The sequence below is a fragment of the Protopterus annectens genome, chromosome 13.part0, assembly GCF_019279795.1.
Source record: "Protopterus annectens isolate FY-2018-M chromosome 13.part0, PAN1.0, whole genome shotgun sequence".
NCBI classification, from domain to species: domain Eukaryota; kingdom Metazoa; phylum Chordata; order Ceratodontiformes; family Protopteridae; genus Protopterus; species Protopterus annectens.
Window position 1 is genome coordinate 184,649,503 of NC_056747.1, and position 21,215 is coordinate 184,670,717.

The 21,215-nt window shown below is 43.0% G+C and overlaps 1 protein-coding gene across 1 annotated transcript in view; it reads right to left on the reverse strand.

Moving 5' to 3' along the window:
• Window positions 1–21,215, reverse strand: part of RFX2 (regulatory factor X2) — a gene marked incomplete at its 3' end in the record, with an annotated part of 743,615 nt that overhangs the window by 69,925 nt on the left and 652,475 nt on the right. Inside the window, 1 exon segment of the mRNA XM_044090762.1 lies at window positions 6,042–6,195. Coding sequence (XP_043946697.1) covers window positions 6,042–6,195 — 154 coding nt within the window.

Genomic DNA, 21,215 nt, shown 5'->3' on the forward strand with positions numbered 1-21,215 from the left:
ACTTCATAAATACCTCTTTCGAATGTCAAAGACCTGGGCACAGTCTCACTTAAAATAATCCATCATGCCGGAAATATTAACCCCAAAGGACAACTCTTCTAAGGGGGAATCTGGACTCAAGGAATTCTCTTCCTCCAAACCACAGTCCAGGGAAGAAGGAATTTGGGAGAGATTCTTTCCCAGAATCCAAATCATCCAAGCAATCCAATTCTCTAGTCCTCTTGACAGAAGTGGAAGATGGGGGGGGGGGCAGGGCAAACACCCCCTGAGGAGGCTTCAAGGCCATTAAAGCATTAAACAAACCCAGAGTGAAATCCTGCCATACATGCTGGGGATCCTTGACAACAAGGGGAAATATACTTAGTCCTCGATTTCTTTTTCTGCAGGACGTCCACCTGAAAAACCCTTGGAGGTTCAGACACCTGATGCAAGTCTATAACGGTGGTAGTACTTTCCTCCCTCACTAAAATCTGAGGAATCCCCTCAGTAATAATTAGCTGAGGTTCACCCTAAATGTTGGGTGCAGATGTTGAAAAATCATCCAAGACTGTGTGAGAATTTGGATCCATGCCAGCCTCCAATGGGGTCACAGCAAAGGAATCTGAACCAAGCACTGGTAGCACCTTGAGCCTACAGCTCAAGTCATTGGCTCTCAAGACAAACGGACAAAGAGGAGACGCACCTATGTAGGGTATTAGGCATAAATACTTGGCAGATGGAGCACTGTGTATGGTCATGAAAAGCACCCAAGCAAATAAAGACCCTGGTTGTGATGGTCTTTATAGGTAATTGCCTCCCATACTGACATTCTGGATGACAAACAATACCAGACAATAGTACAACAGAAGTCCTAAAAATGGCTTGGTAACTAGCACAGCAGAAGGGCCACCAACATGCTATAATGGCGCTTGAACTGGCAGCAAGAAGTTCGGAGTGTTTACGTCCGTATGTCACCTTTATGCCCTACATTTTCATGGGGAACAAATGTGTGATGTATGGTGCTGACAGCTTTGGTATACTGGCCAGACATTCGGCTATTCTTGGCAGGAGCATCCCTAGGCTGAAGAATACTGCACCAATGATATGGAAGGTCATCAATACTTTCCTCCCACTACAACTGCAGCAGTGGGCATAAAACACCCATCAAGGTGGTATCTCCACCTTGATTGTTTTTTCCTTATGTATACTACAAACCAGCTCATGAATTTTACATTAAGTTTTCAAAACACTTACCCACAATAGGTACCACCAGGTCAACGGTCAGCTTTACTGTATTGTTCTACCTTGAACCATGTCTCAAACATTTTTGTTTACTGAACCAAATCCATTAAAAAAAGAGAGACTACATAGATGAACTTTAAAGTAGACAAGGGTTTGAGCAAAACTGCCACAGTAAATCAAGTCATGATCACGTGAAATAATTAAGGACAAGAAAAATGAAGTTTACACTTAGCTAGCAAATTTAGGAAGGAAAGTAAGAACACCTGAAGCAGGCGTCTGTTTTTCTTCACACTAAAATCCATTTTAAAAAACAGTGCATAAACATCTGAAAGTTATTACTTAAATTTCATCTTAAAAAGGTGCTGCAAATGCATTTAAGCAATCATAGCTGCAGTACCTTCCATAATGCTAATAGTCATACTAATTTCCTACATAGTCCATCAGATGGTCGCCTTCACTCCTACACAACTCAGGAGCCATTTGATCATGTTTTGAGCTAGACCCCTAACCCTGTTCATCCATATACTTGTGTAACGTGTTTACAACATTTTTTACACAGGCTGTGCAAAGCAAACGGGTATGCCTGAATATCACCTGAAGGAACTTGGACGGAAAAATTGCAGTCATAAAAATATAGTACACGCGGTGTCCAAACATTGCTTTTATATGCTTACTCTTATAAAACAGTTATGTTGGGAACAAAAGTTTAACACTAGGAAAGATACAGTTGTTTTACATGAAGTGTCAGTTTCAGTGATATCAGGCATAGTTGAGTGAAATGAAGACACATCATACATAATACATGTTTTCATGGAACCACTTGGGCTGAAGCAGGACATATATGCATTCTGGCAAGTTTTCTGAAATATCTCTCTCTTTTTTTTTTTTTTTTTTTAAGGTCAAGCCCCATAGGTCATCATAACTACAGTAAATATGGAATCGTGCAGGAAATAAGGAAACCCAAATAAAATATTTACGACATAATAAGTACATACTGCTTTAAAATAAAGAGAAAAATAACTTTTAAGCACTTTTCTGATCTAAGAAATGTGCTTAACACAGGATTATGTTCGTGTCTCCAATCATAATAAACCTATGCATTCAGGACATGTATAGCAAGAAATTAATTTCAAGAGCAAAGTCAGAGAGATGAATCTTGGCATCCATGTCAATAACATGTAATAAAGAGTTGTGGTTAGTAAAACCTGATCATAATTCTTTGCAGTGCATGGAACTTTATCTGCTCCATCTATTACCAGTTACAGAAAAAACTGCAGTAGCACATTGTGGTTTACTGGCATTTATTTTTAATTGATTTGGTTCAGTAAACAAAACCATTACTTTGAGACATGGTTTAAAGTGGAACAGTACAATAACGATGACCTCTCATGAGGTGGTATCTACTGGTGTTAAATGTTTCCAGAACTTAATATGAAATGAAACAGAGAGCAGGCAGAAACATCGTCCAGCTAAAGCGCAAAGAGCATTAAAAGATGTTGCACTCCTCATTCTGTCACACATTTTAAGTGTGGCAAAGTGATGTTCTACCAGCTTTTAAGAGATGTTTACCTTCAGTTGCTGTTCATTGCCAGCTATCACTAGCTCCTGTTTATCCCTAGCACAAAACCTTGTATGTGTTTGTGCTTAACAAAAGCTTAACTAAATTTTTTGTCAGAATGTTGATTAAAAGCTTGCATTTTCCTTGGTATTGGCATATAATCATGATGCTACATGCACTACAAAGTTTAAAGCACCTTTCACCTCTCTTACACACTTAGGCCTTGCTCTAGATCATAAACAGCAAGCACAACAGAACAGTAGAGGGAAGAAAAAGCAGCTTTAAAAGCTGTTATAGGAAAAAAATATACTTTCTCCTTTTGGCCACTGTCTGTGAGGCAGTAGTGTGTTATAGTTGTAAAAGCTATAAAACAGGTTGTGTTCTTAAACTTAGGTTTTGTTGTTAACTTGTAGTGAACTGCATCAGCTAAAACTCTATGTTCTACAAAGAACTGTTCGAGTATTCATTGCTCTATAACATCCTTTCCTACATTTACTTCCTCTCTCTGTCACTACTAGCACATTGAGAAATTCAAACTCCATATACTGCAAAGAATTACGACTGGGTCTCAAAGATCATAACCAAGTTGTTATAGATTCAAGAAATGGATGTCAAAAAATTGTCCGACTGTGGAATGAAGTTAATTTGTTGAAATTTGTTTCTTGAACCTATAACAATTTGGACTGGAGACCCAATCATAATCTGCTATGACAAAGCCATATAATTGCTGCATATTCCTTGGGGGATTGCATTCTAGCAGGTAACAAAAGCTGACATGAACACTTCATGCACATAAATCAGACACGGCTTACAAAGTCTAGTATCTGCAGTTTAGAAATCGAAGAACTTGTACTTATTCTTGTCCAAGAAAACAAGGAGCAGTTTAGTCCACCTCCTGAGGAAAGTCCATATGCCACACACAAATAAATGTAACTAGCTATAAAAAGTACACAAAGCAATTTTCAAACAGATGATAGTATCCAAATGCCAGAGAGAGTTATCAGTTGCAGAAAGTGTTCATAAAGTAGTTTTTGTAACAGTGGCACCACTAACTTGCATGCCTCTCAGCTTATGAGCATTAATAGCAGAGGGTTAGAAAGAGAAGAAATGTAAAAATGTGAGGTATTACCCAGCTACATCAGGAGAAGTAGGGCCAGTGGATGTGTAACATATGCAAGCACAGCTAGCTGGAGTTTTATAAAGAATTATATGTCACTTGTAACTGATTTGAACAGATACTTGTGCTGAAAATGTTTTTGTAAACTTGCTTGTGTTAAAAACAAATGTACCAACAGTGGATCCTGCTGGACAGAAAAGAAAAATAAATATACCTGTATGTCTGTATTGCAACTGTTGCAATTAATATTGTACCAGAGGATACTGGAAGAGAAGAGGTTAATCTCAGTCTAGCTAACTTTGAAAAGTAGTCTGAAATTAAATTACCTGGTAGGCCATAAAGAGTGTATCTTACAGTTCTAACTGCAGCCAGAAATGAAAAATCTGTGAAAACAAGGACTAGGAATCCTACTGTACTGTCCTTAGCAGTGAACTAATTGCTACCCTTGCTATAACACATCTTAACAAAGCTCTGTCTGTGTGTATGGTAACACACATGGGCAAGTTTGTGGTTCTGTTTCTAGTAAAGGGGGGTAAGTATGGGAACCAGAAGTCAGATGACCAAATGTATGCAATGTCATTCTGTAATCCAACACTGAAATTATGTTTTAATATTGGATGAGACATAAGTCTCAGAGCAGTCTATTTTTGAAACCTGACACAAAAATCACTCACCCACTTCCTCTTGCCTTGGTAAGTAACCAGGGAACAGTAATTCTTTTGATCAGTCAGGAAAATATAGTGAGATTAGTTAAGTACTGTTTTTCTGTGTCTCTGTAAATCTATTCATCTGTGTAATTTTAATATTTCCTGTCATGAAACTCTGGTGTTTATTGTAAATAGATATTTAGATTTTTCATATTCTTTTATTATTAAATATATTTCAACTTTTCATTGTGGCTGGTCCTTTAGAGAATATTTTAACCTTTGACAGTACTCATTTATTTGGTGACACTGTGGCCGCTCCTGAAAGCCTTGCCATTTGGTTAACATTGTCAATTGTGTTAATATTAATTTCACTCAGTATAACTGGGTACCCTTGTAACAGCCTTAGAGTAGCTGGCTGGAGTGTCCTGGTGGCAGTATCTACATTATAGACTGGGCAGAGGGGCATATCTAGTAAATCTGTGCCAGCCTTTCGCAGGTGTGTGTGTGTGTGTGTGTGTGTGTGTGTGTGTGTGTGTGTGTGTGTTCTCTGTGTGCTTTTAAGGGAAATTGTGCTTGGTGCAGACAGCTGCATCTGGAAATACTGTGTGTACCTACCTTTGTTCCAAGTGAATGTCCCTCACCGGAGTCAGTGGCGAGGATTCAGGCTCCTTGATTACTGGCTCAGAGGAGGGATGTCACAATCACTTTCTTATTTTTTTTCACAACAGAAGGACTTTATATACTCGACCATATATAATTAGTAGTAGTGAATTGCTGTATACACTTAGTTTATGTATTGAATAAGGTATGTATTATAAAACAGGTTGACTTTATGAGGAACATCAAAATTCTAGAAGGAATGCTAAATATGAGAACCAGAATCACAGTGTTATGGCTAAAATCATAGTGGTTGAAAGGTGTTGTAAGTTGTGACCTGAAGAGCAATCACCACAGCACATGGTAGAAGATAGGCTAGACACTCTTGTCATCTTATCAAACAATCACTATGATTGCCATTAATGCTAGACTAAGAGTGCAAACCTTTTCAATGTATTTTACCTCCATGAAACAGAATAACTTGCTTTCTCACCCGACCCCTCCCCACCTCAAGTATAACAGATGAACTTTTGAAAATGCCTAGTAAAAAGTGCTTGCCCCCACTTAAGTTGTAGTAAAAAAAACTAACCTCATCAATTGCAGACTCTAACCACGTTGCCTGGGCTCTGGACTATGCATGCCACATGGTTTGCAGAGCTGTCAAATGCATTCTGCTTTAAATAATCAGGTTTCAGGGCGTGTGACCTCTCTGGCATACAGAAACTACTACTATCCAAGCCATTACTTAGTTTACTACTTTGTTAAACAAGTTAAAGCATGGTTTCCTTTCACAAAGAACAATCTTTTAATTTTGTTTTGTAAGGCACTGCTTAAAAACATTTGATGCCGAAACACAATATTCAAAATATCAGCGCATTGCAGTTTTCAATGACTTTCTTACCTCCCCCATCACAGCTATTGGTGTTTCACCAGTTGCATGAGCGACCCGATGCTCTACCAGGTAGAACATGTACTCATCATACAGAAGACGAATTAGATGAAAGGAACCAAAGCTGGCAGCACTACGTAGAGTCAAGTCTCTTATAACCATTGAACTGCAGTGTGGAAAACACAATGTTTAAGAAATTTAGCATTAAAAATCATTTGCATTAATCAACTAAACCAATATGACTGTTTAGGCTTGAATAATTTTTAAGGCACCACCGAAGTGACAGGTATGTGCAGCTACTGTAAACTTTAATGGCCATCTTTGGCACACTTACCTCCTGCATGTCTGGTGCAACCACCAGTGATAGTGCTTTATTGTCTTTGATATGGTGCCACCCTACACTGCCACTACTGTTTCTGTGTTCTGTCAGTTTAACTTCTCCAAGTCTGTTGGGTTTCTAACACCATGAAGGGAATGGACCCTATTCCTAAGTCAGAATATAATTAAAGTTCCTGAAGTTAGCATTTTTTCAGTTTTTGATGCAAGCCAAATGTGATCTTGACAGCACCCACACTGTGCCCAGAATTGACTCCTCCTGCAATTCATATAGAATTACACGTACTGGTAGTATATCCAACTACGCCTGCAGATCCTCTTATTGGACCCACTGCTCCTACTATTGGAGCTGCCTGAGTTTCTTTCTTTTACGTTGCTCTATGTTCTTAGTAAGAAATGTGTCACGTCTTAAAAGGTGCATTGCACCAAAGATACCAGATGTCACGACATTGGGATAGAACAGTACTGATACAATTACAAAAATTCATACCAAAGCAAAGCAAATGCTGAAGCATGCCATCTAAAATAACATGCAAGCATTAACATATGAAGTGTGTTATGTCATGAAGACAGCACGCATGGAGCACTCTAACACACAAGACGCTTTTAATTACCACCTTTTGCATCTTGGTGTGCAGTTATCAAGACAAAACCCAATCCCTGGCATACATTAATGCACATATAAAAGATAACACAAATTAAATGAATGAGTACACAACAGAAAAAATGCATAACAGAAATAAAAGACAAAATAAGCCCCTCTGATTAGACTTCTTATAGCATTCAAAGTGACACACACCTTTTTTTTTTAAAGGTGAGGTTGTACCAATATTCTATAACTGCATGGGCTGAGAGATGGCATAATGGTTAAGTGTTTATCTCACAGACAAGAGGTGCAGGATCAATTCTCATCAAGGGAAATTAGCTAGGCTTAAAATGGCCACAAGGGCAGTTAGCTTACTACTACTTTTGAACTCATGAGCAAAACTGCACAAAAAAGAAGGTATGTACTTACTATAACGTTCCATGTGTGGTCCATCTCAACCTTTATTCTCACTGATGGGTCGGATCCAATCTATTGGATCCGTCTTGGCCATTTCAAAAGCTTGCAGTCTTCAGCAAAACTCATAGGCATCCTTTTTTACCCATAATACTACTCCCTAACTTCCTCAGGTCTTGTTTGCCCCTGACAACACGTATAAGCAAAAATTATATATATATATATATATATATATATATATATATATATATATATATATAGATATATATATATATATATATATATATATATATAGAGAGAGAGAGAGAGAGACCAAAACACTATTTCTGAGGCTACAGAATCCTGTAATACCCAATTGTTACTATTCTGTCTCTCAGGAGTATAGGTAGGGGGTATGGAGGGTGGGTTGTGAGAATAAAGGTCGAGATGGACAACACATGGAATGTTATGGTAAGTACATAACTTCTTTATTTGCTGTTGTCAATCCTGCCTTTATTCTCACTGATGGGACCGCATCCCCATGCCACCTGACTCTTGGGTGGCTCATGGGAGTATATTCCTCAGAAACATAGAACCAAAAGAGGTTCTACTCCTATACGCCAAATCCACTTTGTAATGAGCAATAAAGGTATGCGGTTTTGCCCATGTCACTGCAGCACACATATTATCCAAAGGTAATCTAGCTTGGAAGGCTGCAGATATGTCTACTGACCTAATGAAATGAGCTTTAATGGGGTTAGGAAGAGCTCTGTTCTTAGAATTGTAAATGTAGGATATGCATTGCTTAAGCCATTTGGATAAGGTAACTTTTGTGACTGGCTGACATTTTCTATTATCAGAATTTCTGAAGTTCTATGCAAGTAGAAACATAACTGTCTATGAACATCTAGAAGATGCAGTGAATATTCTCCTTTACTTTGGAAGTTTGGGAAGAAAACGGACAGCTTAGTAGATTGGTTCAGGTTACTTTCCGACACAACCATTGGTAGAAATGAGGGGTTAGTACGTAAAGGAAACTCTGCCCTTGTGAAAAACTAGGTATGAGGGCTTGTCAGACAAAGCTTGCAATTTTGAAACTCTTCTGGACAAACTAATAGCCACTAAAAAGAGCATTTTCCAGGATAGGTATTTCAAATCACATGTAGCTGATGGTTCAAAGGGAGGACAGATAATGTTTGACAAGATGAAATTCGGATCCCAGGGCGGTGTTGGAGTTTTGTGTGGAGGTCTTATCACTGTGATTCCTTTCAAGTCTTACAAGTTCTGTGAGACATAATTCCAGAACCATTTTCTCCTACATGGAAATTTGAAATTGCTGCCAACTGGACTCTAATAGTGGCCGCGGCAGCTCCTTCATTGAAAAATTTTGCCAAAAATTCTAGAATAGAATGTATTGGCACAGAAAAATGGTCCGATTATCAACAGCCCATGTAACAAATCTCTTCCATTTACTTCTGTACAATTTTCATGTAGACATTTTATGGGAAGATAAAATATGTATGACTGGAAAGGAAACGAGAGGAAACCTGGCAATGAGAGGAATTGCAGCAGCCAAGCTGTTAGTTTAAGACTGTCCAGGGTAGATGAATCACTCCTGACTGGTGAGTCAGAAGGTCTGGAGCAGGGTCCAGAATCCATGGTTCATCCCAAAGATGAGGCTGAAGAAAGGGGAACCAGATTTGATGAGGCCAATAAGGAGCAATCAGGATTACTGTCTCCAACAAACTTGCTTTCTGGAAAAATTTGAGAATTAAAGGGATTGGAAGAAAGGCATAAAGAAGTCCAGGAGGCCAATCATGAACAAGTGCATCCTTTGGTGACTCCCTTGTGGGAGGGATCAGGGCAAGGCAGTTGCTGTATTTGGCATTGTTGAGCGATGCAAATAGATTGCAACAAGGCTGGCCCTATTTCTAGAAGATCTCTTCTGTAACTTTCTGACTGAGGGACCACTCATGTGGCCATAAAATGGCTCTGCTCAATTTGTCTACAATCACAGTGGATTTCCCCGGGATGTGCATTGCTATCAGAAAGCAGTCTGAGGCTGTTGCCCATTGCCAGACCCTCATAGCTTCTCAACAAAGTGGGTAAGATCTGGTTTCCCCCCTGTTTATGTACCAGACTACAGACATATTGTCCGACTGGACTGCTACCATGCCAAGGGGGAGAGAGAACCTTGAAATGCTTCCAATGTTAAAAGCACCACCCTCATCTCCAGGATGTTTATGTGCAAATGAGCCTCGTATTCCTGCTGGATGCCTTGAACTGCCCTCCCTAGATAATGCCCACCTCCCCACCTAGGAAGCGTCCATGGTTACTGTGGCTCGAGTTTGAGGGGGGATGAAGTGACAGACTGAATCCACTATTGGAGATTCTTTTTGCATTAATTCGTTATCATGATTTTGTGTGACATTGGAAGTTCCAGGATTGACCATTGTGCGGAAAGTAACCATTGAAGTATTCTCATATGAAGAAGAGCTAGGGGAATGAGTACGATTGAAGCAGCCATTTTACCCAGTACCTGAAGAACCAGTTTAGCTGAGGCTCACGTCTTCCAGATTAATAATCTTACATAATGGTGGAGATAGCAAGACTCCCTCATGACAGAGTAGATTATCAGTGTGGTGGTATTTATCTCTGCTGCTATGAAGATTAAGTTTTGACATGGCTCTAGAGATTTTTCTTTGTTTATGGTTGAAGAGTATAGTTCCTGACTTGTAGCAGGAGATTCCTGGTCAGGAAGGCTATGAGCCAGTCATCCAGATGTGGAAACACTTGGAATCCTGGGCATCTCAGGTGATCCGCCACTACTGCTATGCACTTGGTGAACACTTTGGGGCTGTAATGAGACTAAATGGCAGAACTCAAAACTGGAAGTGACTGGGCTCCTAGCCAGAAGCGCAAGCACCTTCTGGATCGCCTTTCCATTCAAATGTGGTAGTATGCATCCTGAAGATCTATACAGCACATCCGACTGTCTTTTAACAGGAATGGAAGTATCCACTGCAGCATCACCATCTGGAACTTGGTCTTTCACACATATTTGTTCAGATTGCTGAGGTCCAAAATAGGTTTCCAGTCCCCTGTTTTCTTTGGAACTATAAAGAATCTTAAGTTCCAGATCCTCTCTGGTCTGTGGGCACTTCTTGGATGACTCTTTTTCTTAGCAACTTTTGGATTTCTAATATTGTTCCTTCTGACTGGGGGGAACATCTGGAAACCGACTTGTTTATGGGAGGGGGAAGGAGAAGGGAAATTATGTATCCTCTGGATATTATGTTCTGCACTCATTTGTTGTTTAACTTTTGCCAGGTATTGCGGTGCAGGGACAATCAACCCCCGACTGCCTTCAGAGGCAAGCAATTGGTCACTCCTTCAGGAGTGCTGGAAGGGTCTACCAAAGAAAGATTCTCTGGAGCCCTGATTCTGTGGGCCTCCCCTGCTGAGAGGGTGGTATCTTTCATTACTGTTTCCCACTCTTGCTTCTAGGGGAACTTTCACCTTATGTGTCCTGGAAATACCTTTGTGACTTTTTAAATCACATTTTCCCACTACCTCTATGACCTTTGGGGAAGGGTCTAGTAGGTGCGGAAAAATGCACTCCAACGGCTGATAAGGTCTTGCCTTCCTGTTCACAACTGGTAAGCGTCACTTTAACCTTAGGCCCAAAAAGAGAAGAGCCATCAAAAGGGGCATTAATGAAGGAAGACTTGAAGGGCTCTGCGAAATTGCAAAGGCACACTCAGGTCTGCCTCCTGAGAGAGAGAAATGCCTGAACCCGCTGTCCTACTCGTTCCATCTGCTGCATATGATGTGACCCTCATAGATGAGCTGAGAAATTAATTGAGAGTGGCGAGCTGAACATTGACGTTATCTGCCACCATGTCAGCTACAGTTCCTTGGATGGAGTCTGATAGTTCCTTTAACAGGTCCCTCTGTAATCTTGTGAAGTGGGTAAGGTAGTTCATTGACTGTAAGGCAAAGGTTGTTGAAGATCAGCCGTGCTTCCCATACCTATCCTTGGTCCTGGAATCCTTATTCGAAGGATGGATAGAGAAACTGGTTTCGGACAGCTCCTTTTTGGTGGCTGCCGCCACAACCATGGCATCAACTGCTACACCTTTTATCACAAAAGTCCTGTTTTTAGGGGCTGTAATGTATTTGTTTGGCCTCCTAGGAGTCAGTTCTATGGTGTCTGGGGTCTCTCCCTAGCCTTCTGAAAGATTAACTCAATAAGCTCATTGGAAAGAGGGGTCACGCAAGAGGTTGAAGGGTGAGACCCAAAGGCCTTCAGGTACACCAACTCCTCAGCCAAAGGGGATGTGGACTGCCAGTCACCTCTATGCTTTAAAATTTCCAGGATGTCTCCAAAGAGACATTTTCAGGAGGTGACCGTGGGGACCCTTCTGCTTCACTTAAGTCAATATCAGACATTACAGGCAACTCCAGGGAGTCAAAATGCTTCCTCTTGCAGGTCCTCTTCTGAGGGACCTCCTCAGTGGGATATCCTGGAGAGGTTTCCGAAGGGGGGGGGGTCCCCTGTTGGACATTGAGGCCAGGGGTCTCTGCGGTCCTGTGGAGAGGGTATGTGAGAAGCCAAAGACACCTGCGCAGAGCTGGGAGGAAGATCTGAGGGGGATTGTGTCTTAGACTGGGAATTAGTCAGAACCCTCCTCATGACTTCAAAAGCAGTCGGTCCCTGCTTCGAAGAACACCCAGGATCTGACAAAAGGGTTGTCAAGGTTGAAGGCATCTCCAGAGCAGAAGACAGACTCTCTGAGGTATAGGTAGGAGGCAAACTCACCCACGCAGTGGCCCCCACAGGCAGGGTTGGATTCAGACAGATCTGAACCGGCTCCGCAAACCCAACCGGAGAGTGTTGGCTTCCAGAGGTTTCCTGCTCAGACTAGGCAGAAACACTCTGGGCAGATACCTGATTCAAAGAACCTAGGGGTCCCAGGTCTGATGCAGACTCAAGCTGGGTGTCGGAATCTTCTGCCTCCGAAGCCAAGGGCTGGATCGGAGGAGGAGCAGACACTGAGGAGGAGGACTGTGTCTGATGCAATTCCTTTGGGCTTGGATCCAACAGTAATTTGGCCAAGGCTTCAGGAGCCTCTGCACCACCCTATCCACAACTTCATCAGACAGACTCCTGGGGACTAGGTAGAAAGGGTAGGAGAAAAGAAGGAATCAGTTCCAAGGAAGGAGATCAGCTCTGACACCTAAATTCAGTAGGCAAGGTAGACGTCAGAGCTTAGGGCTACAACTTTTCCAAGGAAGTCTTGGATCCAATTTCAGCTGTTTGCACTGAGGGTTCTGTTGGAGCCAAACGTCTAGGCACTTTCTGCTTTGGTTCTGTAGATTTTGGAGCCCAAGAAGCATGTTTTTGAGATTTCTCCGATTTTGAAGATGACTCGGGAGATACAGCCTCAAAAAAGGGTTATTTTAACAACCCCCTCAGAATGAGCTTATTTTTGCTCTCCATGAGCGCCCTCTGGTTAAATCCATGGCAAACTGAACACCACTCTTGTAGGTGAAGAAGTCCCAAGCAATACACACAAAGCATGTGAACTGCTAAGGAACATCTTTTTTCCACACTGCTCACACTTTCTGAAGCCAAGAGGCTTCACTTCCTTTTGAGACATGATAATTATGGAGGAACAAAGAGGCACACACAGACAAACACAAGAGACAATCCGCTAACAAACGGCCACAGGGATTAAAGGAAGGAATAGGAAGTTTTTTTTTTTTTAAATAATCGTCCTCCAAGTAAAATGGACAATAAAAAAAAGGGAGAAAGGGGGATAGACAGTGAAGGGGAAGAAAAACAGATGTTAGCTAGATGTCCTCTTAACTTAAGCGGACGTTAACAAGGGAAAAGTACAGTTTTGTACCTACCATAAATGTAGATGTTCGATTGTACACCCTGCTGCAGTCATCACACTTGGGTTATCCTGTCCCACAGTCGGACAGAATTCCAAAGTCTTGGTCTGGCGTCGGTTGCTATCGCTTCTTCCCTGACGTCAGTGCGCCAGGGGTACATATAATGCATCCAACGCCATTTTCTTCAGTTTTTCTTGCCCCAGATGTCAGGTGCCCCCAAAAAGGTGGCCAATAATTGGTACCAAATTAAGAAATTTTTGCACAAACACAAAATCCCTCCAGCTAAAAGCAACTACATCAGGAAGGTATTGTGGAGATTTAGCCAGTTAGGTCAGAGGGGATGGAGGGAGGGTAACCTGGACTGCAGCAGGGTGTACACTCGAACATCTACATTTATGGTAGGTACAAAACTGTACTATGTTCATCGTGTTACCCTGCTGCAGTCATCTCACTTGGGTAGAATCCCAAAGCTAAGGATGGGTGGAGGAGTCATAGAGGGTTAGAGGGGGCTAGAAGGCCCTGCAGAACTGCAGTGGCGAAGCCAGCTACAGTCTTAGAGTAAAGTGGTAAGTGATAGTGTTTGGTAAAGGTGTGTACTGAACTCCAAGTTGCAGCTTCCAAAATGTCCTTGGTTGGAACGCCCCTGAGGAAGGCTGTAGATGTAGCTGTTGCCCTGGTAGAGTGGGGCCTAATGGTAGCAGGAACTGGTTTTCCATGATGGGTATAGCAAAATCGAATGCAATGCCCTATCCATTTGGAAATGGTTTGTTTTGATACAGCCTTCCCCTGTGAAGCTGTAGCATAGGATACAAAGAGCTAGTCAGATTTTCTGAAAACCTTAGTTTTATCCAAGTAGTAACGAAGTTACCTGTGAATGTCCAAGGAATGCAGGAGTCTTTCTCCTTTGTTCTGTGGATTTGGGAAGAAGGTGGGTAAGTGGATGGTTTGATTTAAAGCCACACTGGAAACCACCTTAGGCATGAATGAAGGATTAGTTCGTAGAGAAGCTCTGTCTTGATGGAAAATGAGGAAAGGTTCCACTGCCATGAGTGCCTGTAGCTCTGAGACTCTTCTGGCTGAAGTTATTGCTAGCAGCAGGGCAGTCTTCCATTATATAAACTGTAGATCTGCAGAGAAAGCTGGTTCAAAAGGAGGTAGCGTAGGTTTTTCCAGAACAAAATTGAGGTCCCATGTTGGTGTAGGTGCTCTCCTGGGGGGGGCCTAATATTTTTTTGCCCCTCTGAGGAACTGCCTTAGAAGTGGATGTGAAAATAAGAGTGGATCCGTGTTGTAGTGGGCTGAAATAGCTGATGCGTGGATTTTAATGGAAGAAAAAGAAAGTCCTTTGTGCAGCATCTCAGTTAAATACTGTAGCATCTGAGGCACGTGAGGCTGAAGTGTATTTTGGCCTTTAGCTTGGTTCCAGGCGCAAAACCTCTTCCTTTTGTCAGAGTAGGCCTTTCTGGTACTGGGCCTCCTAGCTTCCAGAATAACATCCATAACTGCTTGGGAAAGAAGAGCTGGCTGAATGCCTAGTTGATTTGCCATGCAGCCAGATTTAAGGTTTTGAGATGGCTGTGTAGAATCTGATTGTTTTGCTGTGTAAGCAAATGGGCAATTTGTGGTAAAAATCCAAGGTGGGCCCCGGGCCATATTCCTTAATAGCAGGCACCAGTGCTGGCGTGGCCAGTCTGGGGCTATGAGTATCAGTCGTGGTCTCTCCTTCCTGACTTTCAGAAGCACCTTTGTGAGGAGAGGCAATGGAGGGAAGGCATATACTGTCAGGTTTTTTCAACTGAATGAGAGTGTGTCCACTTTCCAAGCTTGATGGTGAAGTCTCCTTGTACAAAATTTTGTTAGCTGATAGTTTTGGGGGCTGGCAAATAGGTCTATGTCTGGAAGGCCCCATTTTTGAGTTATCATTGTAAATACTTGAGGATCCAGTTTCCACTCGTGGGGATCCATAATGTTTCTGCTGAGGTAGTCTGCCAATGTGTTCTTTTTTCCTGGCAGGAATTGAGCTTGCAACTGAACTTGGTAAGCCAGTGCTGTGTTCCACAAGATCATTGCTTGTCTGCGTAGAGGGTAGGAGTGTGTACTCCCTTGCTTGTTTATGTACCACATTACTGTGGTGTTGTCCGTCCTTATTGTGAGTTGTCCTGGATGTAATAGGTTTTTGAAGGCTGTCAGAACATTCTGTACAGCTAGCATCTCTTTTTGATTGATGTGCAGATTCCTTTGATCTGCAGTCCATATGCCTTGAACGCACTGTCCTGCCATGTGTGCCCCCCAGGCATAGTCCGATGCATCTGTTGTCATAGTCTGCCTGGCTGGGGGCAAGGTGAAAGGCTGACCCTTGTTGAGGTGACATGCCTGTGACCACCATAGAAACTCCTGTTGTAGGCAGGGAATGAGAGATATCATAGGTTCATAGGTTCATACTAGGCTATCTGCCCTAGGGCATTTATAAGCCTAGCCAGAGTGTGTTTGGCTTTCGCCACCCATTTTAAATTAATTTTGCTATGCCCTTTTTCAAGGTTAGTATACTGTGCCTCTGTCTAACAGTGACACAGAAGTGATACCTGGGGTAAACCTACGATCTCCCATCCACTCATCCAGATTCCTCTTGAAGAGAGTCAATGAGGGACTCTACCTAACCTGGACTGGGATTTTATTCCAGAGTGAAGGGAGCTTCTGGGTTATGAATCTGTCCCTCCAGCATGTCCTATTTATTTCAGTGCTGAGGTTCAAGTCTCTTGAGCGCGTAAGCTCGATGGGATTAGGATTTTCTGAGGTGCAGCATGTCCATTATTGGACATGGCTTTATATGTCAGGCACAGATCGCCTCTGAGCAGGCGGTATGCCACTGAGCAGAGCTGGAGTTTCTTTAACCGGGCAGCATATGGCATCTGTTTGAGCCCTATGATCCTCTTGGTGAGGTACTTTTGGGGTCTTTCCAGTTGCTGCAGGTGTCTGGTAAGGTACATCCCGAAAGGGGCATTGTACTCAATTATGGGCCTGATGAGGGATGAGTAAAGAGGCACGATGACCTCCCCTGATCTAGATGTGAATCCCTTCATGATTAGGTGGGCTATATAAAATGTTTTTCTAACCACTTTGGCTATGTGGTTGTCAAATGAGAGATTGCTATCAACTTGGGTCCCCAGGTCCCTAATTACTTCTTTTGTACTTAATGGATTACCACCTATGTGGTAATTTGTGGGCACTTTGTTTTTGCCATGGCTCTGGCACCAGTTGTCTGTTTCTATGAGGCCCTTTTGGAGGATGCTTGTGTCGGCTGGAGCGTCTATTATGGCGCCCAGTTTGCAGTCACCTGCGAACTTAGTCAGCCACAGTCCTTCCGTGTTGGCCTGTACCTCCGAGAAATATATGCCGAACAAGAGAGGTCCCAGGACTGAGCCTTGTGGGATGCCACTTGTAACTGGTTTGGAGTCTGACATGGCTCCAGCAATTCTAACCATGTGGGTTCTGTCCTTGAGCCAGTTTGCAATCCATCTAGTGACACACGGGTTTATATTTAAGCTGGTGAGCTTATCTATAATGCCTGAGTGGGGTATTGTATCGAAGGCTTTTGCAAGGTCCAGGTAGGCTGTGTGGACCACCTTCCCCTCGTCAATGGCCTTGGTGACTGTTTCAAAGAAATCAACCAGGTTTAAGAGGCAGGATCTGCCCTTAACAAAGCTTAACTGGGTAGGATCCAGTTGTCTGTAGGTCCCCAATATTTTTATATATGAGGTCCATGATGATCCTTTTCCATAGCTTTGCAGACTAAGCTAGTCAGGCTTATGGGGCGATAGTTTCCAGGATCCGTTGAGGCACCACCTTTGTGGAGAGGGACCACTGTTGCTGTACGCCACTCTTTGGGTACATATCCTGTAGTAAGGCTAAGACTGAACCGTAGTTTTATGTTTGGGTTTAGCTCTTCTTGGAGTTCATGTAGGATGCAGCCCGGGACACCGTCTGGTCCCATTGATGCTGTGTTTTTTGCTTTGGAGAGGGCAGCTCTTACCTGAGCATCTGAGATGTCAAGGGGGGCAGCACTCTGCTGGGATAAATATTTGCCCTTTTGGTGGGGGGGGGGGTTTGCTCTGAACCTGTCAGCTAGGATGTTGGCAATGTCTGTGGGTTCGGTATATTTTTTGTCATTTTGGACTAACTCTGAGCATGTCTGGGAATTCCCACCCAGTTTCCTAACATAACTAAAGAAAGCCTTGTGATTATCCTTAGTGTCCTGTGCAATTTTTCTCTCGAAGCTGGCCTTAGACGATTTTATGAGTGCCCGTAGTTTTTTGCCAATACTGATCAGAGATGCCTTCCCTTTTTTGGGATTTTGCTCTATCATGTAGTCGCTTCTTCCTTCTATTGTATAGTTTGTTTATGGCTGGGGTCCACCAGACAGGACGTCTGCCTTTGGAGGATTGGGTCTTGGTTTTATTTGGGATTGCATGATCCATGCATTCCTGAAGGTGTTCATAAAATGCGTTTATAAAGGATTCTGCGGTCTGGGCCGTATTTTCCACAGGCCCAGGGGCTTTGCAGGATTCCACCTCGGTTTTGAGGAGTGTGAAATTTGCTTTAGAGAAGTTTTTCACTGTGGTTTTCAGGGCAGGGGGTGGAGTCGGGATGTGAATATCCAGTGAGAATAGTTTATGGTCTGATCTTACCAGTGAGGGATACACTTCTGGTCTGGAGCATAGAGTGCCCATGTTGGTGATGATCAGGTCCAGTATGTTTTCCCCTCTTGTGGGAGTGGTAACAAGTTGTTCCATAGTATTTGAGTTTATAAATTCTAGGAACCTTTGGGCTAGGGTGTTGGAGCTAGAGTAATGCTCCCAGTCTATGTTTGGTAATTGAAGTCGCCCAATATAATGGTGTTTGGAAAGACCTTCATATTTTCCAGTGTTCTCAGGAAGGCCGAGTGGGGTTCCTGGGTTTGGGAGGGTGGTCTGTAGCAGGCTATAAACTGGAAGGCAGTTTTACCCACTGCTAGTTGCACACAGATAGTCTCTGATGCTTCGTGCTGTGCCACCAACCTGGAGGTGTGGGTATCTTTGATGAATATTGATACTCCCCCTCCTTTTGTGGTATGGTCCAAGTTTTGGGGCCGAAAAGCATGGTATGAGGTATAACCTGGTAGTGCTGGGGTGCTCTCTGGAGCCTTGAACCAGGTTTCTGTTACTGCACAGATATCGATTTTCTCCATGCTAAGGAGAGTTTTGAGTGCGTGCATATTGACGTTTAGACTTCTGGCATTGAGTAGCATTACTCTTAGTTTCTTATCCCTTGTGATACCTATGGAGGTGGGTTTGTCTTTTGAGCCTTGCCTAAAAAAGGCACTATGGGGGTAGCAAGAGCCTTTGCCAATATCCGAAAGCCCAGGGGTGACAGGTGCAAGCCGTCCCTAGCGAAGCATCGTGGCTTGTCGAGCATGTCATCCCAGACTGGCAGGCATTGGATCCCCTTTAAATGACACCAATACTTAAGCCAATTGTTGACATTGATCATCTTGTCTTCATATTGTGGCATCATTCTTGGTGAGGGTAAGATGCTACTCAAGGTCAGGGTCATACCGGCCTGGGCTACATGCTCAGAGAGCTCCTCTATGTCTCTTTTCATGTAGTCCAGGGAGGTACGTCTCAGGTCATTCACACCAGCATGGACAATGACAGAGTCATATTTGTACTTGCCTTGGAGTGACCTGAGTGCTTGTGTTATGTGGCGGATCCTAGCACCAGACAGGCAGCTTACCGTGACCTTCTCCTTGTTCAGCCTGGTGAGCGGGATGTCAGTGTGCCTGACAATAGAGTCACCTATTACAAGTGTATCAGGTGTGTTGTTTAGCCTTAAGGGCTGTGACTGTTCGGCACACTGGCTTTGTGAGCTATGTGTTGCACGTGTTTTGTTTTGGGGTAGCGGTTGCTTGGGTGAGCTGTGGCTGTGTTGAGACCATACGCTTTTTAGGTACCACTGTAATTTCCTCATGTGCAGTTTTGCAAATGGTATTAGTAGTATACAAGATGCCATGAAGCCCAAGGCCTGCAGAATTTTTCTTGCAGGGAGTTGGATCTTTGTTGCCATTGTCTTGAAATATTGAGTCAGTTGTAGTTGTTTGTCTGGCGTCAGATAAGCCTTCTGGGCCGTTGTATTCAAGCTGGCACCCAGGAATGTCATATTTTGTGAGGGTACTAGTTTTGATTTCTTTTCGTTTACTGTGTACCCCAGGCAACTTAGAAGATGTTTTACAAAAGCCAGATGTTGCAAGAGGATGCCCTTGCTTTCTGCTTGGATGAGGCAGTCGGCCAGGTATGGGTATATTTGAATTCCTCTTTGTCTGCAGTATGCAATTACTGGTGCCAGGCATTTTGTGAAGACCCTGGGTGCAGTGGATAAGCCAAAGGGCAGTGCAGAGAATTGGTAATGGGTTGAACCTGCAATGAAACGGAGGTATCTTCTGCAACTTTGTCTGATAGGGACATGCAGGTATGCCTCTGAGGTCCAACGTTACTAGCCATGCTTTCTTGCCCAACATGGGAAGCAGCTGATGTAGTGTTAGCATCTTGAATTTGGGTACTTGTAAGAAGGTGTTTAGAAGTGAAAGGTCCAGAATTGGTCTCCAGGCATCATCCTTTCTGGGGACTAGAAAGAGTCTTGAGTAAAATCCTTGGCCTTGCTCCCGTGTAGGTACCAGTTGAATGGCTCTCATGTCCATGAGAGCTGTAATTTATTTTTGTGCCTCTGCCCATTGATTTTTTGGCAGGTTTGGCATTCCTCTTTTCATTGGCAAGGTGTGGAAATGGAATCTGTATCCTCATGAAATTATGTCTAGGACCCACTTGTCCTATGTGACAATGTGCCAGTTGTCTGAAAAAAGTGTGAGTTTTCCTCCCAAGGGAGCTGCCAAGAGAGTGTTGCTTGGCCAGATGAGGTGTGAGTCATTGAGTTTGCCTTCTAGTAGTTTAGGGCCTGTCTTATCCTCCCTTCTGTGTTGCAGTGCCCCATTGTCCAGGTTTGTATTGGGCTTGTGGTTGTCCTCTGCCTCTTGGACATCTGTATTTACCCCTCTGTGGCCTGTCAGTAGCTGGAAAGGACCAATTTTTTGTTGGCCAATTTCTGCTGAAGCGAGGTGGCTGTACCTGAAGAAGATCTTTGTCTGCATAGATTTTGCCTTATCCTCCATTTTCTTTAAGACTTCTTCTGCTTTAACTCCAAAAAGTACATCCTGCTGTAACGGAGCATCTAAAAGCTTTGCTTTAACATGATCAGGCAGAGTTTGCTCCTTTAGCCAAGCATGCCTACGTATAACAGACCCAGTGACAGCTGCTCTGCAGGAACCCTGTAAAGAATCAAACCCACATTGTAACGTATGTTTGCCCACCTGTTCAGCTGCATGCAACAGATCCTGCATTTCTTTCAATTCAGATTGTTGAGGGAGAGTGGTTATTCTTTGCTTTAACTGAGAGATTAGAAATTGCTGATATTTTAGCATGTGAAATTGGCAATTTAGTGCTCTCATAGCTAGAGTGGCTGAGGTGTAAACCTTTTTCCCCCACCTGTCTAGTGCTCTGGAGTCCCTTTCAGAGGGTACAGGATTTTTTGCCATAGAAGCCTTAGCCCCTTTGGGACCCTGGGAGATAGTCTCTGGATCAGCAACAGGGCTTTTATAAAGGAATTTGTGAGAGTCAGGCACTCTATAGTATATGTCTGGTTTGGCTGGAGCAGGAGGCAGAGAATCTGGGTTCAAACTAGATTCTACGAAAACATCATCCACAATGTCTAAAACTCGGGGGATGGCAAGTGGTCTGTGCTGGGGAAGTAAAAGAAACTCTCTGAGCCTTTTCTTTGAGTCAGAGTAGTCCTGACCTTCCCAGTGAAAATGTTCCCTCATAGTGTGTAAAGTTTCCCCAAAGGAGTAGTCTTCAGGAGGAGAAGCTGAGGGAATAGAATCCTCA